The 19434-nt window shown below is 39.7% G+C and overlaps 1 protein-coding gene across 3 annotated transcripts in view; it reads right to left on the bottom strand.

Moving 5' to 3' along the window:
- The window catches only part of si:dkeyp-23e4.3 (rho GTPase-activating protein 7), a 188367-nt gene that overhangs the window by 32197 nt on the left and 136736 nt on the right, over window positions 1-19434 (bottom strand). For 2 of the 3 annotated variants that reach the window (XM_060837327.1, XM_060837328.1), the window contains exons 2-5: window positions 11945-12016; window positions 10467-10548; window positions 4907-4970; window positions 1170-2581 (exon numbers count right to left, since the gene is read on the bottom strand). In XM_060837327.1, coding sequence (XP_060693310.1) covers window positions 1170-2581; window positions 4907-4970; window positions 10467-10548; window positions 11945-12016 — 1630 coding nt within the window. Of the gene's footprint in view, window positions 1-1169; window positions 2582-4906; window positions 4971-10466; window positions 10549-11944; window positions 12017-19434 lie in introns of those variants that run through there. The other variant, XM_060837330.1, reaches the window with a different exon arrangement.

Here is a 19434-nt window from a genome sequence, read left to right as displayed (position 1 = left end):
GGGAAAAAGGGAGGAGTGATTCTACAACTTGTAAACTGAATAAGAATGCTAACATGCTCTGTTTTCGCGTGCATTTCTGCTTGATTGCAGAAGCGTCCGGTACTTGCAAGGTTGTAATAAATTGTTCTTGTTTCCAAGGCTTTGTCTCAGGCTGATTTGTGAGTGAGTTCTGTTTCCCACACTAGTAAGACTCAGATTTTCTGAAAACTGCGGATTATCTTCCTCAAAGCCAAATTAAATTAAAATCAACATTGTTCATATACTTTTGCAAGTTCATCTGACTTTTTTTAGAATCTCACCGTTGCAATGGGAGGAGTTTGCTTTAGGTCACATTATTAAAATCTTAAAATTAACTTCCAGAATCCGCTACAAAATTTACACAAGTTTCTAATGAACTGAATTCCTTCTCAAATCTGAAACTGACATGCATCACAAAACCTATATTATTCCAAACCAGTATGCTACATGGCCTGGATTACATACATAAGGTGAGATAAAGTAAAGGTAGAGAGGGGACTACATTCTATTACCCAGGTTAGAAACAATGACAGACTGGACAGCTCAAGAACTAGGGAAGTTGAACCAGGGAATTTATGATCAATGGTTAATTAGCAATAGTTGTGTCAAAGGGCTAGTACAATGTAGCGTACTATAATCACAATAATCAGTTAAAATAATAAATGTTTTATGAAAAATAGATTTTGCACTTCCAATATACTTCAAAGAGTAAAGGTTCCCAAGTGTCGTTACCCATGGGAACTTGGTTACATTATTTGCATTTGCATTAACCCAAGTCACTTTGTTTGATTATATTTAAAAGGCACATGACTAAGATCATATGATGACAGTAGTTCTCTATATTTAATCTGGGAATGTAAATGGGAATTAGAAAACTTAAGTGCAATTAAGAGCCTTATTTTAGATAAGGCATATGGTACAAATCATAATTTAAACTATTTTATTTGCATATGTAGTGTGCATTGACTAAAAACGGATCACAGACTGCAAATGTTCAACAGCACAGGTTTTTGAAAGTGATCACAGTAATTGATTCATTTAACACAATAGATGATGGTTACACCAAATATTTCCTATAATATTGTAAGTATAAATGTAAAAACTTCTAGCCTGTGCAGTTTACACCAAAGAGAAAGATCAGTAGTCAATACCTGTTGTTGTGCGTCAACGATGAGCCAACGCCAGAGTCCCTCTTGTAATGCAGGACTGATGGGTCCAAATCATTGACAGACTTTTCTGTAATATCCAAGTTACTAGCTTGCATTTCCTCATTAACACACCCAAGATGTTTCTCTATCTCCAAATGAATGTCCTTTGGAGAGGATGGATAAGGAGATGCTGAGTCATTTGCAGAATCAGATTCTCCTTCATCAGAAAACTTTTCTGACCATTTGTTCACGAGTCTTTGAAGGCCATTCACATGCTCCATGACATCATCCAGTTCTGCAAACACGTCATCATCAGCTGCATCTGCTACCTCTCCATTGTTCAGGTGAACAAGGGCCCCTGGAATGTTATCATATATACTCATGCGATTATCTAAGTCGTCATGGGAGTCATGCCTACAGTCAATCTCCTTTGAACTGCTCACCCTACTGTCTCTGCCAAATCTACTTCGACGATAACCATGGAAACTGCCAGTTCTCCAGTTTACTGAAGTGTCTATTGGTGAGACAATACCATGCTGAAGTGCTTTCGGAAATGTTCCTGGTTTGTGGCCTTGCGGAATCTGAAAAAGAAGATGGTCATGCTGACACTTCTCATTTATAAAGTTCTGTTGGCTAATACTCCTGCAGGGTAGTTGTGCTGAATCAAAACTTTCCATATACATCCCATCTCGATTTCGACTTAAGGTTTGACTCCGTGTTCGAAGGACAGGACTTGGTGTGCTTACTGTACTACTGTTCTCAGATTGACTGCTACTACTGCAGGTTTGGGAGGAGTATGATGGGTTCTGTCTAAGAAAGGTCTCATCAAGTTCAGCAACGTCAGTACAATTGAGATTTCTCATCTTTTCTTCATCAAATCCTTCTTGAAGCACAGGCGCACTGATAAATGGCCTACATTTTTGTTGATTGTTCCTTTTCTGACTAGAACTTCTTAATCGAAGCCTTTCCATTTTCTTTAACAAACCCTTTCCCCTGGTCTTTGAGAACTTTTGAGTGACCTTTTCATCAGTACCAAAACAGGAGAGCTCATTTGGAGATGGTGGGCCACTGAAGGAGGTGTCTGCAGATGGCAACTTAATTGAGGAACATCTTGAGGAACTTCGACTAGTCTCAAAATCTGTAATGTGCATTTCAGAACTTTTTGGCAAGCTGATACTATCACTGCCTGCACTGCTGCTACTGCTGCTGTGAACTGATGAAACTTCCTGCTTCTCTTCCAGCTCTGGGAATATATCATCACAGTCAACCGTCTTCAAACATGGGCTACTGGGTAAGCAAAGATTTTCTGGATGGAAAAGTTCTAATTGCTCAACACGAGACCACTGCTTGCTGTGCCTTTGAAAAGTCCATTTGCTACTGATGGCACAAGGATCTTCATCTTCAGAATCATCACTCTGAAAACAGAAGACAAACATAAGCACTGATTGATTGCAAACACTGACGAACAGACATCACTATCACTGATGGGCCATGAATCTTTGGTGGTGAACTTTTTTTTGGTATTCAGGCATCAAGTCACAATCAAGTCTGACAGTGAATGGCAAACTTTACTCAAGCTTTTTTGTTTGAGGAAACTCAAGTAGAATTTTGTTTATAATCAAAATCAACAAGATTCTGTATTTATATTGTTCGTGAACTTGGACACTTTCAAACAAGAAGGAGCATATGCAGGGTCAAGAGGAGACAAATGGGAGGGGCTAGAATGCCATTTGCAGTATGGCTGTAAAAAATGGTTTGGAAAATGATGGGAGGAAGAAAAGAGAAAAAAAAAGTGCAATTGAGAAAAAGACAGTATACAAGGGAGAGAGGGAGGGAGAAGAGAGCAAGAAAATGAGAAAAAGAAAGTGCACAAAAGAGCGAGCAAGAGAAAAAGGGAGAGAAAGAGAAAGAAAGAGAACAAGTGCAAGAGAGGGTTAGGGTGAAATGGGGTTTGAGGGTTAAAGAGGGAGAGAAAGAAAAGAAAATGGATAGAACTGAGCAGTGTGCGCCAGAGAGTGAGGAGTAGTGGCAAATCTCAGCTGCTGGCAGTGAAAAAGGAGGAGCGGTGAATGATAAGAAAATGTGTTAAAGGAATGGACAAAGGCGGCTAGTATGAGGCAAGGTGATGTCATGGAGAAATTTGAAACAAGAATTCTGAAATCAATATGCTGAGACATCAACTACCAGAACAAGGCAGAAGTGAGGACGATGTACAACGTTATAAAGCTGGCGAAAATAACTTGTGACTTCTTGGAGGAGTTGTGACATTCACAGCGCTGAGGTAAGGAGGCGGCCAATGACAGTGTTGGACCACTTGAATAAATGAAAGCATGGCTTTTGGAAATGGGAGGTGAGCATTATAAAATTAGAAGTAAATCAACCATGATAATGTAACTGGTGCAGATGGATTTAGAGCTCAATCTATATGGAGTGCAATATTTCACAAATCCAGACAGGTTGGAATGGATGAGTATCTTCAATAAGCCATGTACAATGAGGAGTATATAGCTAATCACTTAACTACGACTCCAGTTGTGAGATTAAGGGATTTTCTCAACCATCTTATGTAGTAATGTACATTTTAAACACTTATTTAGTATTAGTTTTACTTAGATCCTTGCAAAAATGTTACATGATTAGTAGATCACAAAAAAAATGAATATTTAATCATGCCTTTGCAGAGTTTTTTCAGAACACCTCAAAAAAAAAGGACAGACTTACCAGAGGAACATTGGTGGTTTCATTAAAAACAAATTGATTTGCAGTTAGGGTGCATTTTGCTTGCAAGTAAATTGTTCTTATTTGGAGATCGGTTATATTGGCAGACCTAATTTGTCTATGTATTGAAAAGGAGCATGTATTATTTTCAACTTACCTGTACATAACTATCATCAAAATTCAGAGCTTCATATGTATTTGGGGAAATTTGGAGGTGTTTCTCTATTGTTTGAAAAAAAAGGCCAAAAACACAGCGTCAGAGGTGTTAAAATTGAACATAACAGGGTTTTATGCTCCAAAGAATGTTATTTCTATTTAAGAAGCCGCAGAAAAAGGATCAGTAATTCTTACTGTGCAATTTAGCAATATTAATTTCTATTACTAAAAACATCTATTTTTGTTACCTTTAATGCAATAATTTGGTGGTAGTTCTTAATATTAGTTCTGAATAAGTGAAAACGCACAAATAATTTAACCAAAATGTTAAGAGAATGAACATGAATAAGAATTTTGTACAAGGAGAATTTTCTGGCATCCCTACAATTGCACAATTTCACTGATTATGGGAAATGTTTTAAATGTTCATTCTTGATTTAAATCAGGTTTGAATCTCTTCAAAGTAGAACAATATCAGATTTGTACATTTGCTTACAAGGTAAAATACATTTCCTTTCTTTTCCAATCATTCCGTCCCCCCCCCCCGCCTCTTCCAAGGCACCCATTCTCTGTTCACAAGAATAACCTCTGAACTTTGGCCAGGTCAATGATGTATTTCTTTTGAAATAAAGTAGTATGATGTTATTTCACCTTCAGATCTTCCTTCCTCTAAAAAGTCTGATTCAAATTGGGAACTCAATGGCAAACTATTTCAGCTTACAAATGTATTGATAAATCAATGATACATTCTTGAACCTTCAACAGCTTTACTTTCTCCAACAGGCCATGCATATTAAGAAATTGAATTCTGTATTTTAAACTCCAATCCAATGGTGAAAAATAAAGTGCCAATAAATCGAACTCACCTTTCTTCTCTCTCTACCAATTTCCAATTTCATCATCGCACATTTGTTCAGTGTTTTCAATCGCCTGGAAGAAATAAGTATCCAAATTAAGAGTGTCACAGACAGAATGCTTTTTTTTTTAAATAAAAAGTTTGTGATCAAAAAATTGTGCAAGGTGTGCGTATTTTTTTGTCAGTGAGATTGTTCCAATCTACTTGTTACCAGCAACAAGTTATATTGAATTTTAAAATAAAGAGGGTATTTATTATGTCACATTTCTCCAGAGGTTTTAAAGAATATGATGTGCCCCTCACTTGATTCACACAGACTATCACACACAAAATGAGATAGAGGGGAAAAATAAAACATATTGGAGTTACTTCAGTCTCTTTCTTAGAGGTTTTTGTTTTGGCTATAGTGAAGCAGTTGATTCTCATTAAACCATGTGGCTTCTTATAGTTGAGTTAGCAGAAGTTTGGCTTTCAGGTGAGTTTGAAATTACAGACGTCAGTCTAGTTCCCAATGTTAAGGTACAATTTTTTTTATTATCCTGGGTGCATACCTGTCCTGCACCTGGTTGGATAGCTTTCAATTGGCATTCATCTACACAGCTGCCTTTTCTTGTTTTAAAGCAGAAAATAACATAACTGTTTCACCCATGTGAAATTGAGAATCCTTTTCCAAATAATGAGATATTAAACCAATAAGCATCCTGTTGTATAGTTTTTCACACCATGAGAGTTTGAGATAGCCCATGTCAGTGTCTGGATGAGGGCCCTACACAATACAATGAATGGTTCATGGGATTCACTTCACTTTCTTCTAACATTTCTCTGGTCCATTACAATATTGCAAAACTATATTGTCTATAGGATTTTTGGTCCATCACTAAACTGAGATGGCTGAACTTCAGAAAAGACTGCAGTTTCTTCAGTTTTCAGATTTAATTTGGTATTAGACCAGCAAGTATGTGGCTACAGAGTCAAAATTCACATGGCAAGCTATTTTAAGAGCTTGTGTGTTAACATTTAAAAAAAAAATTATATAGCATTAAAATTTGTAATCTCCTCATACAGTACTGAGTATGACTACGACAACGACGACAACACCACTCTTTCCCTCCGTCCTCTCCCAATCTCCAGAGCATTTTGGCACATAAATACACATCTCAGGTAATTGTAATTAACTAACTTACATTGATCTGCCAAGGTTACTTAGAAACAAAAACAAATCAGTGGATGTTGGAAACCTGAAAAGATGGTAAAATGCTAGAGAAGCAGTGATTCTGGCAGCATCTTCAGGGAGACATGGAGTTAACCTTATTGAGCTGAAATTCTGAAGGAGGGTTGTATTGGACTCAATACGTTAATCCTGCTTTTTTTCTCCACAGTTGCTGCCAGAGTCACTAATTTCACCAGCAGTTTTTGTGTTTATGACCATTGGATAAGTTATGGAACGCATGAAGAATGTGGATGAGGAAAGCTATTCAGTTCACCCGAATGTAGAAAACCTGACCTATCCCAGCATGTCTCCTTTCAGGATAAACGTAAAATTATGACGCACACACAAGAATCTTGCAACTCAGCAAAACAGAAGAAAATGTAGCAGAGTTGATGCAAATCCACACAGAAACAAGGCGGTGAAGATTAATTATTCAAAATTTGAATTATTGACAGCCACAGGCAAGGTGCTGGAAGACTGGAGGGTGGATAATGTTGTGTTATTATTTACAAAAGGCTGCAAGGAAAAGCCAGGGAATTAGAGATCGATGAATCCGACATCACTGGTGGGTAAGCTGTTGGACAGAATCCTGAGAGAAAGGATTTATGTGCATTTGGAAAGGCAAAGACTGATTAGGGATGTTCAGCATGGCTTTGACATTGTCTTGATGGACTTCAACAAGGCCTTCGACAAGGTTCTGCACAATAATTGTATAGTAAGATTAGATCTCATGGGCTAGCTCTCCCTGGATATAAATGGATAAAAAAATTGGCTTGATGCTGGGAGACAGAGGGTGGTGGAAGAAGGCTGTTGTTCAGACTGGAGGCATGTGACCCAAGGATCAGTGCTGGGTCCACTGTTGTTTGTCATTTATATTTTCAGATTTAGATTAGATTTCCTACAGTGTGGAAACAGGCCTTCAGGCCCAACAAATCCACAACGACCCTCCGAAGAGTAACCCACCCAGACCCATCTCCCTCTGACTATGGGCAATTTAGCATGGCCAATTCACCTGACCTGCGCATCTTTGGACTGTCGGAGGAAACTGGAGCACCCGGAGGAAACCCATGCTGACACGAGGAGAATGTGTAAACTCCACACAGGCAGTCACCCGAGGCTGGAATTGAACCTGGGACCCTGGTGCTGTGAGGCAGCAGTGCTAACCGGGTGGGAATATAGGAGGCTTGCTTAGTAATTTTGCAGATGACACCAAAATTGGTAGTATAATGGACAGTGAAGGTTATCCAAGAGTAGGAGATCTTGATCAGCTAGGCCAATGGGCCGAGAAGTGGCAGATGGAATTTAATTTCGATAAATGCACCATGTTACATTTTGGTAAGACAAACCAGGACAGGACTTATACAGTTAGTGGTAGGGTCCTGGAGAGTGTTGTTGAACAAAGAAACCTGAGGGTGCAGGTACATAGCTCCTGGAATGTGGAGTCAGGGTGGTAAAGGCAGCATTTGGCACGTTTACCTTCAATGGTCACTGCATTGAGTTTTGAAGTTGGGACGTCATGTTGCAGCTGTACAAGACATGGTGAGGCTACATTTGCAGTACTGTACACAATTCTGGTTGCCCTGCTTCAGGAAGGATGTTATTAAACTGGAAAGCTGTGGAAAAGATTTACAAGGATCCTACTGAGACTGGAGGGTTTGATGCTGGATAGCTTAGGCTTTTTTTTGTTGGAACATAAGAGACTGAGGGGTGACATTATGGAGGTTTATAAAAAATATTAAAGACATAAATAAGGTGAATAGCCAAGGTCTTTTCCTAAAAAGGTAGGGGAGTCCAAAAAATGAAGGTATAGGTTTAAGCTGAGAGGAGAAAAGATTTAAACGGGGCCTAAGATGCAACAATTTTCACAGAGGGCACAGAATACATAGAACAACCTGCCACAGGAGGTGGTAGGTGCAGGTACAGTTACAACATTTGAGCGAGATTTGGATAGGTACATAAATAAGGTCTACATGGAAATGGGCTAAATGCAGGCAAACTGAGACTAGGCAAATGAATGAGGCCAGGAACAAGCATGTTAGATGGATTAACCACGGGGAAAGCAGGGTTACAACAATAGGGTGGGTCTGGGTGGCATGCTCTTCAGAGGCTCAGGTGTGGACTCAAATGGGCCAAATGGCCTGTTTCCACACTCTAGTGATTCTATGACAGAACAGTTATAGATTTCTTTACTCAACAGTACTTTTCCAGAATGTGATGCACCACAACACTATTTTTATCATCATGCTTAGAATCAACGTCTAATTTATGCTAACCACAAAACCCTGTAATTTCCTTCAATTAACTAGAATTACATCTCAGTTCTTCGTGAATATCTCTGGTGTGAATTCTGGGTGGCGTTCAGGATCCCAGGCTCTAGACATTACATAATAATAGGTTTTAACAACTGTTGCCCAGAAAACTGCAAGCTGAAACAGACAACCCATGCATTAATAACCAGGACAAATAGTTCAGGTTGCTTCGCAGCATAAAAAAAAAAGTAGCTATTCCCAAAACACTACGCTCAACTATTTCAGTAAGATCAACAGAGATGGCCAGTGGTAGTGTTTTAGATTGGTGATGTCTTCTGTTATATTAGTGTTTTGCTGTGACTTCAAGTATTACATTTGACACCCATAAGCCTGCCATTGACTACAAGAAATCTAAAAGAAGCTGAGGAAATAGTTAGCATTTTTATATAACAAAAATTACTGAGCTGCACACTTTACTGCTGTTAAGACCATAAGAAATAAAGAACAGGAGTAGGCCATTTGGGCCCTTGAGCCTGCACTGTCTTACAATAGGAGCATGGCTGATCTGACATTCCTCATGTCCTATTCAGTGTTTTCCCTGTAACCCTCATTTCCCTGAATGATCAGAACCTAGCTTTAAACTTCATGCTTTGTAAGGGTTAAAGGTTTTATTGAAGGACAATGCAATAATTGTCAAGTGTTTAAAGAACACAACATTATGTACATCAATTCAGTTCTTTACAGTAGTTAGGCCACATGTATTGGATAAGGTTCCTAGACCTCCTCAAATATGACCATGCACTACAGGTCTAAATTTAAGTTCTGTAGCTGGTCACACAAAGATTGCTTTCTTTTAAAAGAAAGCAGAATTCAGGCCAAGATTCAATTAAGTAGATTAACCTAACTAGTACATCAATAATGCAAAGTTGATTTTGTAAGCGCGCAATCCTCCTGACAGATGGTTTACCTGAATGAGGAGGTTAGCACTGGAATCAGCACCGACTTTGGGGGGGAAAAAAAGCTGCCTAAGACCACCCATTGATTTCTGGACAGTGTTTTTTTCCCCCCCTTTACTGATGCAATTTAAATATGGAGTGAACTCAAGGAGAATGCCATTTTCAGTGAATTTACAAGTGAATGCTTATAGCTTTGCTGTCATTAGCACCACAAACTCCAGGCAAACACATTCAGAGAACTTGTGTTATGTACTCTACATTCATTATATATACACTTAGAGAGGCAAAAACATTCATTTATGACTTCTGTGAAATGGAAGGTTTATAGAATCCAGATTTATGGCACAGCATGAATAGATACAAGTACAATGCATTAGTCTATGCCTGCAGTGACTTTCAATCTCCGTCTCAGAAGAATATCTCCTGAGAACACTTAATTTTGGACTTAAATGCAAGGGGTATGAAGTAGTAGTTTGCAGAATACACAAAAACGGATGAGGTGGTAAGTAGTGAGGAGCAAGGTTGAAAGTGCAGGATAAACCAACAGAGTGGTCAGCAAGAGCAGTAGCAAATGGAATTCAACCCAGAAGAAAAAAAAGTGTGGTAATGTAGTTGGGGGAAGGCGAACAAGGCTTGATGAAACTCCTGAAAATGGAGTGCCTAGGGCACTACTGCAGGTGTTCAAACCTTGAGACTGGGATAACTGACCCCCAACAGCCACAATCACCTCCCTTTGAGCTAGATATGACTCCAACCAATTGAGATGTTCACATTCTCCATCCCGCTGACTAGTTTGGATAAGCCTCCTTGATGTAACACTCATCACTAGATGTTAAGTTAAGTTGCTCTCATCTCTTAAATGTAACAAACTTAAATTGCATATCTTGAAATAATTTTTCATAAGCTTGTCCAGTCTGCATGTAGAACAGCGAAAACACATCCTCCCAATGCCCAAATCCATACCCCTCTATTGGAGAAAAATAAATTCCTAAATGGGCAAGCTTGGGTCACTCCCTACATGTGTGTAGGGAGAAAGAAAATTAACCTCAAAATGGCCCCCTTTTATTAAGCTCATTGCCATGCTCCATACTGACTTGTTGCACAAGTATAATGGCTTTGTCTACACAGAATTACATTTCTAGAACAAGATCCTACCTGCACAAAGACTCTGTGGCATCCTGGTCTAAAAACTCATGATCATTTTTCACAACTTCAATATCAATAGGAAACAGGGAGGCTGTGAAGAATGAAATGGGAGTGGTTAAATTCTGTGTAGTTCTCATATCAAAGAAACATTATGATAAATCATTTTGAGGCTTTGAAGCCACAATTTGCTCCAGAGGAGTTTTAGCATATAGTCATGAGTCTATAATGGATAGTGATCAGAATAAGGAAATGCTCAACGAAAATTGTAATTTCATTTTAGGTTACTTTATCCTCCATGTGTACTCAAACCTTTAGACAGTAGAGTGAGAAATAATAGTGCTGAAATAGCATAACTAACTTGCTTTTGCAAGTGTTTATTTTAGCCATTTAGGGCTGATATTACAGTAACTGGACTACTCTGAACAACTTAGTAGATTTCAGTGTCAGTTGTAGAACACAGAACAGAACAGCACAGAACAGGCCCTTTGGCCCTCGATGTTATGCCGACCTGTGAGCTAATTTAAGCCCATCCCCCTACACTATCCCAAAATAAATCATCCATGTGCTTATCCAAGGATTGTTTAAATCTCCCTAACGTGGCTGAATTAACCACGTTGTATTCCACACCCTTACCACTGAGTAAAGAACCTGCCTCTGACATTTGTCTTAAATCGATCACCCTCAATTTGTAACTATGCCCCTTCGCACAAGCTGACGTTATCATCTTAGGAAAAAAAAGACTTTCACTGTCTACACTATCTAATCCTCCGGTCATCTTGTATGCCTCTATCAAATCCCCTCTTGGCCGCCTTCTCTCTAATGAAGAGACTCCAGTCTCAGCCTTTCCTCAAAAGACCTTCCCTCTGGACCAGGCAAATCTCCTCTGCACCTTTTCCAATACTTTCACAGCCTTCCTGTAACAGAGCGACCAGAACTGTACACAATATTCCAAGTGCAGCTGCATTGGCATTTTGAATAGTTGCAGCATGACATTACAGCTCCAGAACCCAATCCTTCTACCAATAAAACCTAACACACCATTTGCCTTCTTAACAGCATTATCCACCTGGGTGCCAACTTTCAGGGATCTATATGGATTCCAAGATCCCTCTGCATATCCACGCTACCAAGAATCTTTCCATTGACCCGGTATTCTGCCTTCCTGTTATTCATCCCAAAGAGAAACACCTCACATTTATCTCCATTTGCCACTTCTCAGCCCAATTCTGCATTTTGTCAACATCCCAGCAACATTCTTCCACACTGTCCACCACTCCAACTTGTCATCTGCAAACTTACTATCCCATCCACCTGTGCCTGCATCTAAGCCATTTATTAAAATGACAAACAGCAGTGGTCCCAAAACAGATCCTTGTGTGAACTGAAACATGAACGGAGGAAAATGGTCACAACCCCAGACACTGAGATCCCAGAACCTATTGACAATTATCTAAAAGAATAGGAAACTTAAAAATCAAATAGCTTACCTTCAAATAGCTGGGAGTACTGTGGAAATCCAGCAGCTTTCAACCAGTCACAAGCATCCTTTGCTTCAATTTCTGAGGAAGAGAGAGATAGGAAATCAACATTTGTTGCATATAGTCCAGCAATAAATTATGGCAGTGCACACTGGAAACAAAAAAAAAATTCCAATCCAGTTATTAAGTGTGCAAGTTGTTTTATCACTAAGACAGAAATGCACACATTTCCAAGCAGAACACAGCTTGGCAAAGGTGGATCAAGATGACTTATTTTGAAATTCAAAGCATGTTATTCTAATAGAACACATATAGCAAAAGCATGAATTGTGCAGCCCAAGCATTTCCGTACATTAAATGTCCAAAGCCATTTTATCTTTGTGAATGGTGGGCATGCAGAGTTTCAGTGTCAACCTGGGTATCCCAATTAAGTCACGTTTTTAAAAAAACACAACTGCTCAGAGGCTAATTACTAACTGGAATCTGAAGGCAATATCAAAATTTGGGCTTCCTGGTCTGCTTCAACTTTGAATACCAAGCAATTGTTTGTCCCGGTGTACTTCTACTTTGTAAAAAAAGAAAATGCAGTTTCTGTATTTCTTCATTTCTACTGAATGCTGCTTAACTATAGAAAGTATAAACATTGCTAAAAAGAGACAAAGTCAAAAGTTTTTCCATCTTGTTTTCATGCAAGAAACCCAACTTAGAAAGAGAGCAGAAATTTATACAGTATGAGAAGAGGGTGCTGATTGGTGAACAGCTCCTCTGCTCCATGTTAGAATCAGTCATCTCAGTTATCTGGAAAAAAATCCTCCTGCTCCTCGGATGCTGCCTGAACGGCTGTGCTTTTCCAGCATCACTAATCTAGAATCTGAAAAAAATATTCTGACTAGGCAGATGGACTCTGATTGGACAGGAGTTCTGTCATGGGGACATGGAACTGTGATTGACCATTTCCATAATCATTTTGTCAATTAAAAATATGGATATACTTACTTTGCTTACATTGAACTAGGTCCTGTACTGGATCCCTTTGAAAACCTAATATTGGATACATGATCTGGAGGGTTTCAAGCAGACAGTATGCCGATTGTGCTCAGTCAACTAATGCATACAAAGCTCAAAATAGCATCTCCACATTAGATATGATCCTGCTATTGGACCATGTTTATGAAATCATCCTGACTGTGTTAAGAATTACACCACAAGCCATTAAGCTCACCAGTTAGGCTCACAACGTGATGAATTTGTGCATGGTAGAGCCACCTATCAACATACATTACCCTGTTCTGCGTGGGCACAAGAAATTCAGCCACGTGTTGCTGATTTTTCAATGGAGGATAGAGCCATGGAGACTACCAACACCTGTTGCATCTTCCATGACAACATAAGACCAATTAATCTGAACGCTGTTGAGGATAGTACTTATCAATACCCTTGAAAAGGCTTTTTAATAGCCATGCCTGATGCTGCTATCATGATGCACTATTTTCCTCAACCAATAAGCCACCTTCTGGAACCTCTGGCATGCTGTAGGTATAGCCACAGTGCTATTAGGACAAGAGGTCTAGGATTTTGACACAGCAATGAAGCAAAGGCAACATTGCTCCAGGTCCAGATAGTATGCGGCTTAGAAAAACCTGAAGGTCCTTTTGTTTGCATCACATGCTGGCCTTATTTTTCCAGGCTAAAGTTGGTTAAAAGTGCCTTTGTCTGGTCTTCTTCACTTATATTGTACTTTGACATCAGAGGATGGGAATGCTTATCTAACCTCTTCCTTACCTTATTTTGCAACTGACACTATCATTCACAGCTGAATGAGGCAGTACTATCCAGATTTAATGCAGTAGGTCCATGGACTGCTTTGCACAATTTATAGTGCACCGATTCTATTGTTTAAAAAGAATGTTGTCCATTGCTGTAGCTTCACCAGAATGGCTTTTACTTTTAAAAAGGCCATGCCTTACACTGCTCCTATCATGATCTCCTATACTCCTCTACCAAGGCTGGTCCCCTGACTCAAATGGTAAATGACAAAAGGAGATGTGGCCTCTGGAGGTTACAGATGATGAATACAATATTGCTGATGATGGTCCTTAGCCCTCATTGATGTTCAGTTTAAGGTGATACATCTATTCTGAATATTGCCATACAGGTTAGACTGTGCAGTGGGCATTTGCAGTATTACTATTATGGACAGATACATCTGCAAATGTTGATCGGCAAGGATAAAATCAATTAGATATTTTTCCCCCTCTCACCACCTGTTGCCCAGGAGAAGATAGGTCCTTGAAGACTTGGCCAGTAACCATGCTACTGAGCCACTGTTAGTCTCTGACTCTAAGTCAGCAGTTTCATAAACGGAGTCATAGAGACAGCATGAAAACAGACCCTTCGGTCCAACCCGTCCATGCCGACCAGATATCCCAACCCAATCTAGTCCCACCTGCTACAACCTGGCCCATATCCCTCCAAACCCTTCCTATTCACATACCCATCTAAATGCCTTTTAAATGTTGCAATCGTACCAGGCTCCACCACTTCCTCTGGCAGCTCATTCCATACACGAACCACCCTCTGAAAAAGTTGCCCTGCAGGTCTCTTTTATATTCCTCCCCTCTCACCCTAAACCTATGCCCTCTAGTTCTGGACTCCCCAATCCCAGGGAAAAGACTTTGTCTATTTACCCTATCCATGCCCCTCGATTTTTTAAACCTCTAAGATCACCCCTCAGCCTCCGACACTCCAGGGAAAACAGCCCCAGCCTGTTCAGCCTTTCTCTACAGCTCAAATCCTCCAACCCTGGCAACATCCTTGTAAATCTTTTCTGAACCCTTTCAAGTTTCACGACATCTTTCCGATAGGAAGGAGACCAGGATCGCACACAATATTCCAACCGTGGCCTAACCAATGTCCTGTACAGCTGCAACATGACTTCAACTCCTGTACTCAATACTCTGACCAATAAAGGAAAGCATACCAAACGCCTTCTTCACTATCCTATCTACATGCAACTCTACTTTCAAAGGAGCTATGAACCTGCACTCCAAGGTCTCTTTGTTCAGCAACACTCCCTAGGACCTTACCATTAAGTGCATAAGTTCTGCTAAGATTTGCTTTCCCAAAATGCAGCACCTCACATTTAACTGAATTAAACTCCATCTGCCACTTCTCAGCCCATTGGCCCATCTGGTCCAGATCCTGCTGTAATCAGAGATAACCTCCTTCGCTGTCCACTACACCTCCAATTTTGGTGTCATCTGCAAAGTAACTAACTGTACCTCTTTTGTCCGTATCCAAATCAGTTATATAAATGACTGAAAGTAGAAGACCCAGCTTCGATCCTTGTGGCACTCACTGGTCACTGGCCTCCTGTCTGAAAAATAACCCTCCATGACCTTTGAGCCAGTTCTGTATCCAGATGGTTAGTTCTCCCTGTATTCCATGAGATCTAACCTTGCTAAAATCAGTCTCTCAAGGGGAACTTTGCCGCACGCCTTACTGAAATCCATATAGATCTCATCTACCGCTCTGCCCTCATCAATCCTTTGTTACTTCCTCACAAAACACAAATTCACTGTTTGATAATTTTCCCAGATGCATTCCGATGTCCAGCAATACACTAATTCAACATCAAAGCCAAGTAACCGTGCAGGTTTTCTCTCGCTCTCTCCTGCAATGACCTCACCACGTGCTTCCTTTTCTGTTCTTCTCCCTTTTAAATCTGCTGTTGTTTTGACTTTTTTCCCCCCAAAGTTGCAAAACAATGTGACGGCCTATAAAACAGTAATTGTTGCTTCTGGAATTAGAGGAAATTACCTCCAACACCTAAAATACCTCAAAAGGAGCTGTTACAGCCAGAAATTTTTCCCGTCCTCCATCTTGGCTTACCCAGCTTCTTTTTGAGTTTTACAAAGAGGTACCCAAGAGAATAGATGATAGTAGGCAGTGGGTGTTTGACTATGTGGACTTTAAGGCCAGTGTAGGAAGTTGAGGGCTGACTTTACAAACCTCTATAAGATCATGAGGGGCATAGATAAGGTGAATGGCAGGTGGTTTTTTTTCCCTAGGCTGGGGGATTTCAAGACCAGAGGCATATCTCTAAAGGTGAGAGGAGAAAGACTTGAAGACTCTTTCTGGGTTAATAACAGAGTGTTTCATGTGTGGAATGAACCTTCTGATGAAATGGTGGATGCAGATGCAGTTACAGCATTTAAAAGACACTTTGATAAGTACATGAATGACAAATGTTTGGAGGGATATAGACCAGGAGCAGGCTGGTGGGACTAATTTACTTTGGGATTATGGAAGCCGGTCTCTGTTCACTCACACTACCACCCACACAATTTTACAGAAAAATATAATGACTAGCTTTAAAGTCAAAACCTTGAGTTTTCTTGCCTATGGCGAATATTTCACTGTTTATATATAGACTCAGTCACAAACAAGTTTTCAGGAAAGTATCTTTGTTATGCAAACTTTACTTCTCCCACCCCTCCCCCACCCTGCTTTGAGTTGAGAGTGCTGCGTTGAATTGTTCAAAGTCTTTCCTGTGCCCAGAAAACAAAAAAAACACTAGTGGATAGCAAATGAGTTAAACTGGTGAATATATTTTGTGAAGTTTATGGAGATGTGGCAGGTTTTCTCTAGTCACATTAACTTGCCTGTCACCTACCAGCTGAATGTAGCTCTGCAGTAGCTGGTGGCATTGCCAATCACCTGTTACTTGGGACCTTACCAGTCATCGGTCATTAGAATACAAGGGGTCACATGGACACAAATATTGAACTAGAAAAACTAGATGGCATCAATTTCTGCATTCTTTCAATGGAAGCAAAATTCTCTAATATCAAAAAGGGTTTTCCCAACAAAAAACAAAATTATTTACAAGAATAATAGAATAGGTTATAAAGTAAAGACACAATTAAGAAAGCAAAATACTTCATAACCGGCTTAAAATAAAAGTTATTTCAATTGCATAATTAAACTTAAACCTACTTAAATACAGTCTTCAAAGAAAGAAGGGTTCTACTGAATATCAAATAGGGATTTGGACAAGTAATCACACAGCACTACATTTTACAGAGAAGCAGCTTCCGAGTTCAAAACATTGCCCATGTTAAATGACAAAATGCAATTCTGACAACCATAAAGTGCTTTGATTACACTTTGTGTTCACAACGCTGTGAATGGCAGGGAGAAGGGAGTCAATAATCCCATGTTTGATCGTTGCTCAGCAATCCTGTCATAAGTGGACACCAAATAATAATAGATTTGATCGCCACTATAATAGCAATTAAATAAATCATTAATACCTTACCAGCCACATAAAAGTGCTCTGAGATGAATAATGCAAAATAGATTTGGACCAAAGAAACTCAACTCCTGTTCATAGATAGAAATTAGATGGTACCCCATTTGTTGCCTACCCAAAAATTTTTATTTGGAAAATTTCTCACCTTCGGTCAAATTGGTAGCAGTTTCTAAAACATCTCTCCAAATAATTAGCAAGAAACATTGAGAACAGAACAAACTGCTTAGTCTTATAGAACCTGGAATTTTTCAAAGAAAAAGTCAGGTGGGTTCACCAACAAACAGACAATGGTGGAAAATGGTCCACTGGATCCTCCTTACACAATACATACTTGTCACTACATGGGGCAGAACCCTATGTACTTTGGGCATCTTGGAATGATACTTGAAAAAATGTACTTTTTAAAAAGAAGGTTGTAGCAACCAAAAGTGACTGATGTAGACTACTTAGCCGCCTGGAAGGAGAAACCATCACCGAATGTCACACCTACAGCCAAGATGGAGAAGTAAAATTACAGCCCTGTAAAGTTAGGGTGGAAGGAAGTAGGGTGGGGAAAGAGGCAAGTCAAGCAGACTGGGCTATGATCTTTTGTGGCTAATGAAGAGATGTTGATAACCTGCTCATAGAATCCCTACAGTGTGGAAACAGGCCCTCCAGCCCATCAAGTCCACACTGACCCTCCGAAGACTAACCCACCCAGACTCATTCCCTGACATTTACCCATGACTAATGCATCTAACCTACACATCTCTGAACACTACGGGCAATTTCACATGGCCAATTCACCTAACCTGCACATCTTTGGAATGTAGGAGGGAACTGGAGCAGCCGGAGGAAACCCACGCTGACATGGGGAGAATGTGCAAACTCCACACAGAGTCACCCAAGGCTGGAATCAAACCTGGGTCCCTGGCACAATGATGTAACAGTGCTAACCAATAAGCCACCATGCCACCCCCTAAATAGTATATTGCAAACAAATTATATGTTTCGATTTGAAGAATACAAACGAACTGGGGTGAAAAAGCCCATTTCAACTTCTAGAACATTCCGGTGTGACACTAGGCGCTCATGCATATCAGTCTAGGCTGAAGTGTTAACGGTCTGTGAAGGTCACAATCAAAATACTATCCCTAGTTATCCCTGTGCTGCAGGTAAAGGCCATCTCTAAGGGTCAGAAGTTAGCTAGCAACAGCCAGGGAACAAGATGAAAACAAAAAGGACATACGCATCCTGAATAATGGAATTCAATTATGGTCAAAAAGGAATTAGAACTGCAGATTCTCAACTAAAATCAGCAAAATGGAGGATCGTGAAATTGACTGTTTAACGACCAATGTCTATGTCACCAGTAAGCCCAACTGCAACTGAGTCAACTTAGACTCATCCATGTGTGCTTTGGTTTAATTTTTCTTGTACTCTTCGCTTATTTCTAAGAATAAATTTTGTTAATTCAAGTAAACCTGGCTAAACTGGCTCCTTTTTAAAAAGGAGAAGCTCATTTGGGTCCATGAAGGTGATATCCATAAATGGAAGGGATCCTTTCTAAAGTAACCATTTGCAACCAAAGAGGAGAGGAGTTTGAAAAAAAAGGAACCAGATAATCCCTCCTCACTCATGGTTTGCCTACCTTGTCTAAAACCATAAAGAATTGGGGAACCTTGCTTGGGGTCCTATCATAACACACAATGGGGTGTATTTTGCATGGCCCAAAAATTCACAAGTTTAAAAATAACACTGAAAAACGACTCCTATGTTAAATGTTGAGCTATCATTACATTGTTAGTACTGCACAGCTGAAAAAAATGCTGTGACTTCAGGTACTGCACTGCTAAATATTCCCAATTCTTTGGATTTGTGCAGAACTTTAAAACTCAAAACAAACAACCTGAAATTAAGATTTAAAATTATGAATTTAGAGGATCTAAATACGGAGCAATTAAGCTCATTTTGGTAAATACAAAGGAGCAGGAAGTCCAGCCCTTTGGGCCCCGGTTCAATTTAGTCTAATGGATGTTTTTGGCTTAATGCTTGTTGGACAATCTGTCTCCTCCCAAAAGTAATCAGGAAACCTGGCAGCCTTTGAAAACTTGGCAGTGCTGACATTGGCTCCATCTATGATACATGTAGATCCAAATCATTCTTATCTAGTATCTACTGGAGTCTTGGATTGCTTGATTAAGCA

Source organism: Hemiscyllium ocellatum, chromosome 16, assembly GCF_020745735.1.
Source record: "Hemiscyllium ocellatum isolate sHemOce1 chromosome 16, sHemOce1.pat.X.cur, whole genome shotgun sequence".
NCBI lineage: Eukaryota > Metazoa > Chordata > Chondrichthyes > Orectolobiformes > Hemiscylliidae > Hemiscyllium > Hemiscyllium ocellatum.
The sequence above is the reverse complement of the archived record's forward strand: the minus strand, read 5'-3'. Positions and strand labels throughout refer to the sequence as shown.